The 13811-nt window shown below is 38.0% G+C and overlaps 2 protein-coding genes across 4 annotated transcripts in view; one reads left to right on the forward strand and one right to left on the reverse strand.

Moving 5' to 3' along the window:
- Nucleotides 1–347: 347 nt before the first annotated feature.
- On the reverse strand, nt 348–10982 carry SAXO2 (stabilizer of axonemal microtubules 2). 3 transcript variants are annotated; one of them, XM_075506165.1, is made up of 4 exons: nt 10657–10982; nt 4491–4670; nt 3072–3274; nt 348–1395 (listed from the first exon to the last, which is right to left on the reverse strand). In XM_075506165.1, the coding sequence occupies exons 1-4, from the start codon at nt 10695–10697 to the stop codon at nt 413–415; spliced, it is 1407 nt and encodes a 468-aa protein (XP_075362280.1). In that variant the 5' UTR covers nt 10698–10982; the 3' UTR covers nt 348–412. The 3 variants fall into 3 exon arrangements, with proteins under 3 accessions (XP_075362280.1, XP_075362281.1, XP_075362282.1); XM_075506166.1 differs by having other exon boundaries at nt 4602–4670; nt 10657–10981; XM_075506167.1 differs by lacking the exon at nt 4491–4670 and having other exon boundaries at nt 10657–10981.
- Nucleotides 10836–13811, forward strand: part of EFL1 (elongation factor like GTPase 1) — an 82141-nt gene continuing 79165 nt past the window's right edge. The window contains exons 1-4 of the mRNA XM_075506163.1: nt 10836–10887; nt 11640–11742; nt 12335–12402; nt 12599–12683. Of these exons, the coding sequence (XP_075362278.1) occupies nt 11652–11742; nt 12335–12402; nt 12599–12683 (244 nt within the window). The 5' untranslated portion in view covers nt 10836–10887; nt 11640–11651. The remainder of the gene's footprint in view (nt 10888–11639; nt 11743–12334; nt 12403–12598; nt 12684–13811) is intronic.

Below are 13811 nucleotides of genomic sequence, written 5' to 3' on the forward strand. Positions count from 1 at the left end.
TTATTATAGCATTATTTGCTTACTATGAAAAAGAAGTTACGATCAAAAGATACTTGCTATTTCGTAAATACAATCATTTGATTTGCAGAAAATCTGAAAGAATTAAATGTACAATACATATGCTTGAGATGGAACATAATGGAAACCTGGGAAGTCAAGGAAACTAGAATGTGCAATCAAAAAAAGAATAGATGCCATGTCAGATGCCTTATTCCTACAAAAATTGGCAAATCTTTATTAGTCTTGTAATAAACTTCTGGTTTTGCTTTGATTTTCTTCAAGGTATTAGTTTAAATGCTTTTAAAATCAGAATTTGCATTATTTAATTTGCTTTCAGTGTTATTTAAAGAAAAAATAAACAAGTAGGATTCCAATTATTTCACCAGGGTGCTTGAAATTTTGCATTTAAGTATTATGACAGAACAGCTACTTCCTTTGGAATAGGATTACTATTTGACTGGGAAAATTCTGGAGTAAGCTGGCGGAAGAATTTGTGACCATGAGAATCTGTGGTTACATAGACATAACCTGGAGGAGATGGGTAATTTGCTGGGCACGTCTCTTGTTTCTTTGGGGTATATTCTGTGCGATACATAGTTTCATCTTGAAAAGGAGCTGAATTAGGAACTATAGCATGTACAGGTTTGAAACTTTGAGCTGGAATGATCTGATGTGGTATATAATGAGATTTGAATGTAGTTAAATCATAAAATTTTCCCGTGGGTTTTGGGATTTCCTGTTGTTTCTTAGTAATCTCTTGCCGACAGCTGCCCCAAGCTTTAAAGTCTTCCTTTGTAGTAGTATTCCCTTGAAAAGGGGCATTGGTTCTTCTTCCATTAGAAACTGGCCTTATGGGGGTAGCAGGAGAAATCTCATGCTTAACATAATCAAGATGGCTCGTGGAGTTAAAATCCATGTTGCCTGGGGGGGGAACGTACTCTTTTGTTTTGCGGACCTCAGGCAAGGAGACCAACCACGGCTGAAAACGATCCTGGAATTCAGTGACTCCATTAAAATGAGCATTGGATGCGACTTTTGCATTTTCAGGCTTGCAGCTTTTTGCAAGTTGCCCAGGTAGCCCTTTAAAATCATTCCGGTGTGTTGTGAGATCTTCAAAGGGTTGGTTGCTTGGCTTGTACTCTTCTTTCGATCTTACGAATTTTGGTTCCAGTTGATGAGCAATATAAGAAGTGCGATGGCTAGTAGTACTATCGAAAGGCACATCTGAAAGCTTGGCTACGCAAGGAGGTTTAAAACTTTGTCTGGGATTCAGTTCCCTAGGAACAAAGTCATCTTGAAACGTAGTAGAATTTCCAAACTTCTCTGTAGGTGGATGGTATATATGCTCCACCTTACTAGGTTCCTTTCTTTGAACTTCCCATGACCTATAGTCATCTTTAAGGCAAAAACAAAACTTCACCATACAAGTGTTATTACTTAAGACCATTCCTTTAAATTTAAGCCCAATTCTTCTGCTATTAAATCTTGCAAAACAAAGAAAATGGATGTAAGTGAGAATGATAATGTTATCTGTGTGTTTGTGATATGACAAAACTGTCTTCTATTATTGGAGTGATAAAAACAGACAAAAAAATTGTACATGATGCCCTATTTTGAATATTTCCTCGAGGAAAAAGAAAACATTGCATGTACATATTTAGTGTATGTTCTATACAGAAAATAGCCATGTACAGGTTTTATATACAATATCTTACATTTTACTTAGAAGTTTATGCAAATATACAGGACTGAAAGGAACCTTATAGGTTAATGGGCCATGTTCACTACTGATTGGGAGAATTGTCTCTCATAATTTCCATATCAACATTGCATCATCTTAAAGTTTGTTGGGATTTTTTTTTGTCTTTGCTTCTGGGATTTTTTTACGAACAGACTGTTCTGCTCTAGTTACAAAACTTACTGTCCGGTCTAAACTTCTTCACGGGCATTTGCAATCAATTTGTTGTCTTGCAATCACTGTACTTACTTCAGCTCCAGTGTTTTTGCACTCCTTGATCCTTACTCCCTGTTGAACTGCTAACATACATGAAGCATAACATCTACATGAAGCAGTTGCATGCTGTCTTCGTTGTATGCTGAGACTAGGCTAAATTATTCATTATTTGCTAGCTTACTACTTACACGTAGGCTAAATAGAAATGTTTAAATTTCTTATAAATTATTTAGAATTAATAAATATAAACAGAATGTGTTTATATAAATGCATTTCTATCTAGCATAGGCCTAAGCTTAAAGAAGCTAGTGAAATATAACTGGCTTTTTTTGAGGAGCCTTTTTTCCCAAATGTTATCCTTCCAACTCTTTCTGTCACTGCACTCTCTCATCTGTTCATTTTGCACCAAGCATTCTAACTTCCTGTTTTAATAGCCAAATCTGATTCTTGTTATCTCAAGCATCTTTTCAATACCACTGGCCTTCATAATCAGGAACATCTTGATTTTCATGATTTATTTGATGATGATCATATAATTTATTTTTACTTTAACTGCGGCTGTAATGCAATACATGTAACAAATTCAGTAACACATTTTATGTATAAAATTTTCTACTTGTATAAAGTATATCAAGGTCACTTGGCAGAATGACTTAAAAGATTTAGTGCCTTTGTGCTGACCATTGTAATAGAATAGTTTGTGTCAAAACAGATCATTACAAGGATGATACGCAAGCTATACAGTACACAAGAAAGAAATCTAAAATCAACTTTTGACCTACTCTGTGGGAAAAAATGTTACGTGAGCTAAAACTATCTGAAAGATATATTGGCACTTTAATTGCAACCAACTTTTGCCTGAGATAGCCTCACCAAGTGTATGTTAGAATTTCTCTCCTTCTAGCCAAGAAAACCTTAAAGAAGGCTTTTCGTTTAGAACCAATAAATGTCACCTCTAAACAACTGGAGTCCTGAACATCTTAAGGCATTACCACTTGCTTTCTGTTATGTCTTACGCTCTGGCCCAAACTAAGAAATCCAGTTTCTAATATAGATAATTCAAAATACTACCTTCATCTTGGTTATTTCTCTTTCTAAAGGCAGCATATATTATTACCTTGATAGGTTGGTATGGTATCCAATTTTCCTCCTGTAGTGTGTTTTCTCTCTAGGGGTCTTACTAATGTCACTGGTTGTATTTTATGAGCATTATAATCTTTCTGATATGTGGTTCCCAGTTCTATCTCTCCTGTCTTTGGTTTATGTTCTTCTTGTACCCGAAAAGGCCGCTTCACAATATCATATGGTAAATAATCAGATCTGAATTGGGGAAAAAGGAAACACTGGTTAAAAAACTTCATTTTTCTGATGGAGTCACTTTTGTCATTTTTTCATTATATGGAAAAACAACGACTTACAATGTTTACACTGAAAAATCAATCTGTTGCCATATGTTAGAGGGATAGCAAGGAGGAAAGAAAACCATGATACATAAATCTAGGGTCTCTGATGCATGACATAGCCTTTATTCAAAGGTAGATAGTGAAGCAACTTTTTCAACACTCTCAGTCTCATTCCCAGTTCAAAAATATTCTTTAAGATGTCTGAAAGGAGATCAGAAAAAGTTGCTCTCATTTTACGAAGAAATGATCCAGAAAGCATTAGTAGAGCAAAGATCAAACTACTACAAGGGGCAGCATTTACTAATTGCATGAGGAGAATGGAATATAATCAGAAACAGCACTTGACCATCTTTATATGGGCACATTACATTAAAAGGGTGTGTATTACATACGTAGGTGTTTAAACAGTATATGCAATACACAATCAATCTTGCAGAAGGGCATGTGGCTTTTCTATGTATGCCCCTTTTGGTTTTTTATAAACAAAGAACTTTCACCTGTTGCCCTTATAGCTTAAAAAAACCCCAATAATGGAAAAAGTAGAAGGTTTATGCCTCTGTCATATTATTAATAATGAATGAGTGATGCTTTTTTCTAACTCTTTGAAAGATGTTCTTTAATTTTGTAAGCTTAACATCAGGGTCTGTGCACTGACAGGACAGACCTACTGAACCCCTTTACAGTTGGCTTTCTTCAAACTCCTAATAATTTAGAACTGTCTGAATAAAAAAAATCCCTGTTCCTTTTTCTTAAGGTTTCATTTTCCCATTATCTCAGATTCTACACATGTATTACAGAAAGTTCCCCAGCTTGCCAGCTTTTTCAGGCTCAATGAGACCTAGAGTTCCAAAACAGGCTGAAAACAAGGACAAAAATTGTAGATTATCTTTACAGGTTAAAGGATGCTGTAAAGAATGCAAATCTTTTTATATGCGTGCTTCACTATTTTTTATGACCTTTCTGTGGTAACTGTATTTCTACACTCAAAATTTATACTTTTAATTATGCTAAAAGTGTAAAGGATGCAGTGATTGCATTTTGAAAATGATTGCAATGTTCAGTCCCCCCTTAAATGAGAAAGTATGAGAAACTTTATAGGGTAATTGTAAAACACATTGCTTCAAAATGTTTACTTAAATGTTGTAATTCCTTCCATTTTCCCACGATGCACTTGGTACTCTTGTTTTGGCTTAAGGCTCCGGGGAGGAGAGATGTTGCTATACTTGGGATATTTTTCCACATACTCTGTTGTGAGGCACGGCTGTTGTCCATTATCATAAATCCTTGTGGGTTTATGAGGGCAGCGATGGCGCCTGGGTAAAACACATCAGATGAGATCATTTTGAATAGTTTCATTTAAGGGGAAAACCCATGCCCTATCTACTGGGAGTGAATAACAAATGGAGAAGATTGAACAATGTCAGTAGCTTGTGTTTAAAAACTTTTCTGAGTGATAGAAACACAAAATATTGTGCTGATGGCATAGGTCCCAGAGCACAGTATACTGACACAGTAGTAAACAGTATCTGTGTGTGAGTTAGTCCTTAGTACAGAATACAAAGGATGGATAGAGTTGATCTCAGTCCTCTAAATGATGCTACCACCAAGATGCACTTTCCTCTCTTTTTTTAATCTTTAATGCTATTACTAGTTTTATTTGTAAAAATAAATATGCTTCATTTCTCCTCTCACATTGTCTCTTTTTTACTGTTTTCCCTCATCGGTTGTCTTTTTTTTTCTGCGCATCTGCTCACCTATTTTCACCACAACTCTTGATTAACCCTTTTTGTTTAAAATTTTAGTGGTGTTAAATCTCATCTGCGCTTCTAGTGCTCTAGGCCATTTCTGACTTTTCAACCCTTTTTTCCAAGGACTAAATCCTCTATCCAGGAACTATGTTTGTTTAGAAGTAATGACATCCCTTTTTCTTAATAGGTTTTACTTCAATTACACCTGCTTGTCATTGTTGCCTACTTTAATGACACCATTGTGTTAAAAGGTGGTAAGAGGTATATCATGACTTAATTTATTACTTATACCTTGTTGTTTTGTGTAAATTACGCATGAAATTAAAATGTACATGTTATTTTCTATATTGCTTTGAAAATCTTGTTATATTAATTGTAATTTGCATAACATACTTAAATGGCTCTGGTAGTTTGTTTCAAGTATAGTTTTAAAATTTTATTTTGTCTGACATGATTATTATTTAATCTCTCCTTTAAGCAGATACATAATGAAAGATGTTCCTCCTACTTGTGGCTGACAACTTGCAATACTGGTTCAGATATAAGGTAAGGGAAATAACAAGAAATAAAGCATAATTTTTTAAATAAGTGAGTAAAATTCTGTACATGAAAACCAAAGATAACTAAAGAAGAAGAAGGGAAAAACGTACAGCTCTTACTGGGTACAAATCAAGTTTCAGGAAGCTAGATACCCAAGGAATAGTTCAAAGGTCTGCAGAGAAATTTAGCTAGCACTGAATACCAAGAAGGAAAAAAATAAATTAAAGCAAGGTAAAATAGAATACAGAAACAGACATGAAGGACTCCTGCTGGGAAAAGTAAAATGAAAAAAAACACTAAAAGAAGTTGTCTGGAACTGGAGATCCCTAAAGCTGGTATTACTTTGGGCTGCCTGACTTTGCCAGCTCAGTAGTTCAATAAATGAGAAATGAAGTAGCCCTGTCTAAGAAGCCAGATCCTTTCAAAGCCTCAGGTGCTTACTCCTTTTCAATCAAGCCAACAGATGGTCAAGTAACAATTGAGACATCTATTCAGAAAATAGCAGAGAAAGGAAAAAGGAAGAGGAGGGAAAGAACAGCAAAGGTAGGAAAACAAGGAGGTCAGTGTGTGCTATTTCTCAGCACGGTGCTTCCCTACCACTAAATTTTTCATGAAATTCAGTTACCACCTTAGTAATATTTTTTTCACTAAGTATGAACAGTATATGCTGTGTCATGTAGCATCTAAAAGTAACAGCTAAGCAGAAACTAAAACCATTGAATGTATGTTTTGAAAGCTAGTTGAAATATAGAGTATCATATTATAATGTTCTTCACATATTTTAGGCAAATGATTCAAAGGAGTTTGAAACAAACAGTATTCATCTACAAAACCTTTGTTTTGACAATCTTCAGTTTGCCATAAGCTGGTCCAGAAGACCAATCACCAAACAAAAGACTTAACTCTCACTATTTTCTAAGCAATATTGTCAGTATATCCCCCATATTGCTGAACAGTCATTCTACAAACAGAAATAGGTACTAGAAAAATAATTACTTGCAGAGTGAGCCTGTGGTTCTTGGTAGGTTCAAGACAGAGGTGAAAGTAATCTAATGTATCTCTCCAAGAAAAGATGCTTTTGTAATTGCGTTAGAAATCATTGCTGAATCAAAAATGTCCTTGATCCCAGTCATTTCTAGCATAAGAAATAATTCTGAACAGCCTCTAACTATGCATGAAATTACATGGATTCAGACAAGACTGTTCAGGAAGATCCTACATCCTACTTTGTGCTGTGAAAGAACTTTCAGTGGGCCTAAAAGGCAATGTAAAATTACCTTAATATAAATGTGAATTTGACTTGGAGAAGAGATTAGAGGCTTTTTGGTTAACCGATAAATCTCTTTTGGATGTTGTCCAACTGCCAAACCAAAAGTTTTCTTTTAGATAATAACTTTATAAAACTGATTGCATAGGGCATCACCGCTCTTTAGAGAGACAATGCGAAGAATCATTAGAGAAGACTAATTACAGTTCTGATAAATGAAATACATTGCTTACAATTTGGCCAGAACTCCTTGAGTCACTGATTATTTTAAACTTGTTACTTGTAGTTATCTTAACGTCAACCCCAGAGATACTGATAATTCAAATGAATTTGGTGAGAATATGCCTTCCCCCATGACTGACTGATGCCTGCTTTGATGGATTATTATTATTTCCCTTCTTTGAGGGAGACTAACTATCTTGTGGCTTGCATAACATCTGAAAAGAATCTCAGTTAAATAAAATTGACAGTATATGGGCTTTCTGCTGCCAAATGCTGTTGCTCTCATTATTTTAACAGAATGATGCTGAATTTCACTTATATAGGATCTGGCATACACACATTTGTTTTTTATACAGTGCTAGCAAGACCCTTGAAATTTTCCCACAAAGTATTTTCCTCTCAGAGAACTAGACTAATAATGAGAAAAGTTTAATGCTTATCATCATAAAGAACTTATTTTAAAAACCAAACCATAAAAACCCCTCAAAGTTGTTGGTATTTTTAACCGCCAGTGTACACATTATGGTCTGAAAGACAGAAGTTATGTATGGACACTGTATTTTTGAGAGTCATCTGCTTTCCTAGTGTTGACAGGAGACCTGGTAGTTTTTATTTGGTTTGTGTGTATTTACATGTGGTCAGCACGAAGGCTTAAATATCCCATATTTTACAGAAATCTCTTTCCTCTTAACTTACATTTATTCAGAAATCTAGATTTTTATGATAATGATAACAAAAGTGCAATAACTGGGTAAAGGCTGACAGATTGAGAAGAAGATAAAGCAGTAGTTTATTTTTATGTCTCAAAACTAAGCTTCTATGCTTTTGTATGCTGTGATTATCTTTTATGGTAGACAAATACTATTCTTGAATGCAGAGAGTTCATCTACCTCAGAGGCTTTATTCTTCCTTTGGAGGCCAGATTTAACATCCTGTATTTGCTGTTAGACATTTCTATTGAGCCAGTGATCTGAAGCCTGACTGTACTTGCTAGCAGGGGGTAATTTTCTCTTGTACTAAGTTAACACATTTGGAATCTATGGGAAATAAGAAAATAAAAATATTTCCTTCTCTTTATGGATCAATCCCAAGTAAGACTAGCTCATAGATTCTCCACATTAAAAATATACCACTTCTAAAATAAGAAATGGATCTGGAATATCTTAGCAAACAATAGAGAATCCAGCCATTGCTCTGCACAATGCAGTTTTGAGAACATTTTTGTGGTTTATTAAAAAAAAAATCCCAACCAAACTTACATCTCTACCATAGCAGCTTGAAAATGATCATCATGCCGCCTTGGTAGCATCTTATGCTACTGCAAAAGTCTTAAAGTTTTAAGCTCAAAAGGTTAGAAATTATGTCAGTTATTAAAAATGGAGAAGTCCTCAGCATAGGACCTATTTTGCAAATTGATCTTTTGGCATGCTCAGCACTGGGTATACTTCCAGTGATTTTTGGCATTACAATTATTTGCTGATTTTGAAAAAGATCACCTAATAGGCACAGAAAGTGATTAAGTCTAATAAGAAGGAATCTATTTAAAATATTCTTAAAAATCATGTAACAATTATTTGATTAAGAGCCCAAGACTGCAACCCCTAAGTATGAACACTAGCACTCAGATGTGAGCCTTTAATGAGTGGCTTGTGTATGTCACAATGCAAAAAAGGTCATTCTGGAATTTTGGAGGCTCTTCTCACTTCCCTGTAAAGAGAAAGCAGAATAAAATTCCGTCTTACTGACTATCCTCCTCTGTACTTGTAAAATTTTTCAGAGTGTTTTTTCTTCTGTGAACAGCTAAGAAAGATAGTTTTCTTCTATTTTACTACTTAGAATTAAACAGTAATTATATCTCCACAAAATTTCCTGCAAATAGCTAAATGATAACTTCTACAGAATATTAGATCTTTTTCTTCACTTTGAAATCTCTTCTAAGATATGTATGCATTGCGATACCCGGGTAACACTGCCAAGCAACCAGTCTTCCCCTAAAAACAGAAAGACTATAGCTCCACTGAAGCAAACACAACGTGCTGCCTAAACCAATAATGGCTTAAGATTTTATTGACTGTAAAAACTTCAGTGATGTTTATTTTAAACCATTAAGTTTTGTGTGTGTTTTATTCAATTATTCATATTATTAAACTGGGGTTTTGAATTGAGAATTTTCACTTGAGTTGAACCTCGTTTTCTGCTGTCAGATTGAGCCTGAGCCAGATTTGATATCTCATCATGAAAACAATGTGTTCCAACTCTTCATTAATCTAGGACTTTTGAAACAAATTTATGGGGCAAACTATACCCACAGTCTTGGCCAAAAAGAACATGAGAAGGTTTACATGCGGCCTGTCTCTCATCTCTTTCTACAGATCAAAAGGTGCCCGATGAACAGATAGACAGACTTCCCATACAGAAACACATAAGGAGTGTGTCTGCTATACAAACCTCGAAACGAAACCTGTAGTTCATGGTGCACTTTGCAGCCATGGGATTGGCCCTGTGTTTTCAATAGATAGTGATCACACTCTTGTGATCTTATGATGACTCTCCTTGTATGTACTTGTTAGACTTTTTAATATTAAAGAGTGAATCTTAGAATCCTAGGATGATTATTTTTCCATGTTTTTTTAAGTAGACAGGGAAGAAATTGGAAATATTATCAGTACTGACTCCAAACCTATAAACCTATATGGGAGTTTTGCAAGGTTTAAATCCATTATGATTTTGGAAGACCTGGCTTGTGAATTTTTTTACCTACGGCATTGATAATATTGATTATAGACCTGTAATAGTAATTTTAAACCAAAAAAATTGCCTGCTGTACCCTCTTATGCCAGCCTCCCTGGGCCAAAGAGAGTACAATGATGAACTGTGTGTCTCCATATGGGATCATGGAATGTAAATTAGTGGGGCTTCCCTTCACAGTGCAGAGTATTACTGCAGGTAATGTTAGAGAGGCAGACAGGTTAAATCTCTTTTAAAGGCCGTAGTGCTTGTACAGGTTTCTGTCAAGGTTGATTTAGCCAGAACTCTTCTGAGGGTTTCTTTGGTGCAGTCCCTGTCTCCACACAGTGGAGTTGGCTCTGCTTTAGGGAAAAGCCTGATCCTGAGGTTTAGTCTAGGTGGCTTTGAAAGGCTGTCCCCATTCTTCTCTATTGTAATGCATTTAAGATCTGCTTTTTCCCCTGCCTGATGTAAACATGAACATATTACCTCTTATTTACCGAGGAGATTGCTTTTAGAAAAAAGGGAAGCCAGAAACTGTTGAAATGGGAATGTTACCCGCTTTCTGCCTTCCCACTGCTAAAAATACTAGCCGCGACCAGACATGGGGGTCCCCGTGCAACCGGGATGGGTGAGGAGGGGGACAAGATGCGGGGTGTTTTTGTGGGGGTGGCGCTGGGAGGGCCCGGAGCGCTGAGGGGGAGCCACCGCCATCTTCCTGGGGGGACACCCTCCCGGGGACCCGAAGTCTCCCCCCACTCCCCGAAGAGGGTGGCGACCCGCGAGGCTGCTTACCCGCAGGTACAAATCTCACACAGACACCGAGGCGGCTTCATGCTCCCTGCGGCCACCCCCGCCTCTCCGCCGGGGTAACTAAGGAAGCGCTCCGTCGCGCGGCAACGGCGGCGTCCTCGCGGTGAGCGGCCTCCGCCGGCTTCCGTCCGGCGTCACGCACCGGGGGGCGGGCCGGGGGAGGAACGGGCGCGGGTTTCCGGGTGCGGGCGGCGCGGTGCCGGGAGGGCGAAGGTGGGCTGTTCCCCTCCCCCTCCCCGTGAGGGGCCGTTTGGCGGGGGGCGAGGGGGGGTGCGCGCGGCAGGAGGGGGGCGCGGGACCGGCTTCGAGCGCGCACCGGGAGGCGAAGCGGGCGCGCGGGTCGGGCGGCGCGGCCTCCCTCCTTCCCCGCCTCATCCCCTCAGCCCCGGCCCTGAGGGCACCCCTCGCCCCGAGCGGCATTGCGGCCGTCCTCGGCGCGGAAACGCTGGGGGAGGTCTGCGGCCCCTCCCCCCGGGGCAGCGGTCCCTGGGGCGGCTGTGCGGAGCCGTAGCGTTGGAGGCCGGGAGCAGCCCCGGGGGGAGCGCGGCGGGGGGCTGCGGCTCCCGGCGGTGCCCGCTCGAAGGGGCGGGAGGGGAAGGCGAGACGTGGGACGGGACGGGGTGGGATGCGCAGCCCCCGCGTTTGCGCGGCCTGAGTGTAAAGCGTGAGGTTGTGCCTCTCCGGGACACCTTCGGGTGCGGAGAGCCGAGCGGCTCTGTGTTCATACATAACGAAAAACTGACCAAAACTCCCAACCCCCTGATTCTTGTTAAACATAGAAACATGCCCCGTGTTTTGTAAGTTTCTGGTATCCGAGGTGTAGTACTACAAATAGTGTCTGAGGAACGTGACGCGCTCCACGTGTCAGAGGAGGTTTCCCTGATCACAACTTACGTAGTTAAAAAACCCCAAACAACCTGTTTGTTAAGTTGCCTCCTGAATAAAATACTTTGCTCCCTTCACAGAATTAGCTAACCATGGTCCTCACAAGTGTGGAAAAGATGGCTGGCCTCCAGAAGAAGACTTCTGGAATCAGGAATATCTGTATATTAGCCCATGTGGATCATGGTAAGACACGTGCTTGTGACTGGCAGAAAGCTTGTGTGTGTGTTAGTTTGAATGATGGTGAGATATTTTGGTCACTGTTTTAAAAGCAGTAGGTTTTCACAGATTTAGCTTTAAACTGTCTTAATCCTGATTCTGGGAAGTAAATTTGCTTTAGGCACATTTCTTTTGTCCTGATGCAGCTTATCTTTTAGAACTTAAGAGACAGTTACACTATAATAATTCAGAATAATTGAAACTGAACGTTTTCTACTTTTGTGATGCTGAATGTTGGCATGAATTAACTATATGCGAGTGTGAGGTAAGCTGTTGTATTTTTACGCTTACTTAATGGAAGAAGTTTGTTATGTAGGTGGAAATAATAAATGTTCATTTTAGGACACAAATCTTTTGTCCAATTCCATGATATATTGAGGTTCTGATGTACCGTTTGTTATTTCATCTGCTTTTCCGGTCATGACAAGTAACGTTGCATCCACTCTTCAAAAATAAATTTGTGTGTACCTGTTGAAGGTGAAGTTGAATAAATGGATTTATTAATATCATCGCATCTTTTTCCATTGTCTGTATTAATTTAATTTATTTTTCTTTTCAGGCAAAACTACTCTAGCTGATTGTCTAATATCTAGCAATGGAATAATCTCTAGCCGCTTGGCAGGAAAGGTAGAGTTATACTGTCATTTTTAACAAAATTGTGGTGTCTATGTGCTGGGATTGTAAATCAGTCATGATTAAGGAAATTCCATTCCTCGTCTTGCTAAATCTCATTTTTGCGGAGTCATACTCTTTGACAGTTGATAAGTAACTTGTGAAGATAATTCTACAGATTTATCACCTCTTCTTTTGTTTTTGTACTCAGCTGAGATATCTAGACAGTAGAGAAGATGAACAGATCCGAGGAATAACAATGAAATCTAGTGCAATTTCATTGCACTTTGTGAAAGGTAAGTTGTTGATACTGGCAAGTATAAACTTTAATATACATTTTTGTTAATTTTCCCTGTCTCTTCATTGTTGCATTTTTTGTATGCAGCTTTTACTTTCGTGTTTCTCAGTGTTAGGCCATGATTCTGCACTGGCTTAGGCATGTATTCGACTGTTAACCAAGATAATCAAGTTCCATCTCAGGGTTAGCAAAACCGTCTTCGATCGTATCTCTGAGTGGAGGCAATGAGAATAGTTGCCTTTATCTTTTTATTTTAGATCTAAATCTTTATATTTTGAACTTAAGTCTTGAAATAATGTAACTGAAAGGCAAGATCTTCTTTCAAAAAACAACAAATTTTAAAATGATTTTGTACAGTCTTATCTTTACTATACTTCTGTGTCAAGGTACTTGTTATACTCTGCTATAAATTGTTCAGAGAGTGTAGTTACAGTCTTGTCTTTGTTATGACTCCATGTTCCTCACCAGTCTTATCCTCAGCTACACGAATGAAAAGCATTAAATACATTACTAACAGTCTTGTGCAGAAAAAAGAATAACTAGCAGAAAAATTGCACGAACAGAAAAGCCACCATTAGTCTTTCCATTTCAGCTACAGCTGATTATAAAAAATAGTTGAAATCAATGATCTTCCAGCTAAGTATTGTAAACTGTGGCTGTTTTATTGTTGACTGTGAAATGACCTTACTTTTATTGGTTAGAACCTTTTATGTTTGTTGTTTTTCTGTATTGAAATTTAGACTCTGATACAACTTCTTAAACAGGAAAATTGTTTGATCTGGCTTTGATTATGGCTGATGATAAATGCAGTGAGTTTGTCAAAAGTTGACTGGAGTCTCCGCCAAGCAGAATTTTTTTGGAGAGTAGTGTAGAAAATACCGAAAACTTCTCCTGTATTGATATATTGAAGATATTTTAGTAATGTGGAGTCAAAAGTGTGTTTTCAAAAAATCGCAAGGTTAAATGAGGCATTTGATCAAGAATGTAGGGTTTATTTTTATGACAGTCTGTCATGATTTACCTTTAAAATGCAGACTGTAACGCAGTTGATTTGTGTTTTAGCTAGTGATCTCTTTGTAATGCTGCTACAAACTTGTTCAGGGTTAGACTTTTTCTTTTCCTTTGG

Source organism: Mycteria americana, chromosome 6 (genome assembly GCF_035582795.1).
Source record: "Mycteria americana isolate JAX WOST 10 ecotype Jacksonville Zoo and Gardens chromosome 6, USCA_MyAme_1.0, whole genome shotgun sequence".
Classification (NCBI taxonomy): domain Eukaryota; kingdom Metazoa; phylum Chordata; class Aves; order Ciconiiformes; family Ciconiidae; genus Mycteria; species Mycteria americana.

What these genes read in the sequence shown, in the direction of transcription:
- SAXO2 (XM_075506165.1), bottom strand. Translation starts at nt 10,697, where the DNA reads ATGAAGCCGCCTCGGTGTCTGTGTGAGATTTGTACCTGCGG. An exon ending in TGTGAGATTTGTACCTGCGG is followed by an intron (nt 4,671 to 10,656) that starts GTAAGCAGCCTC and finishes TGTTTTACCCAG; the next exon opens with GCGCCATCGCTGCCCTCATA. An exon ending in TACCATACCAACCTATCAAG is followed by an intron (nt 1,396 to 3,071) that starts GTAATAATATAT and finishes TTTGCCTTAAAG; the next exon opens with ATGACTATAGGTCATGGGAA.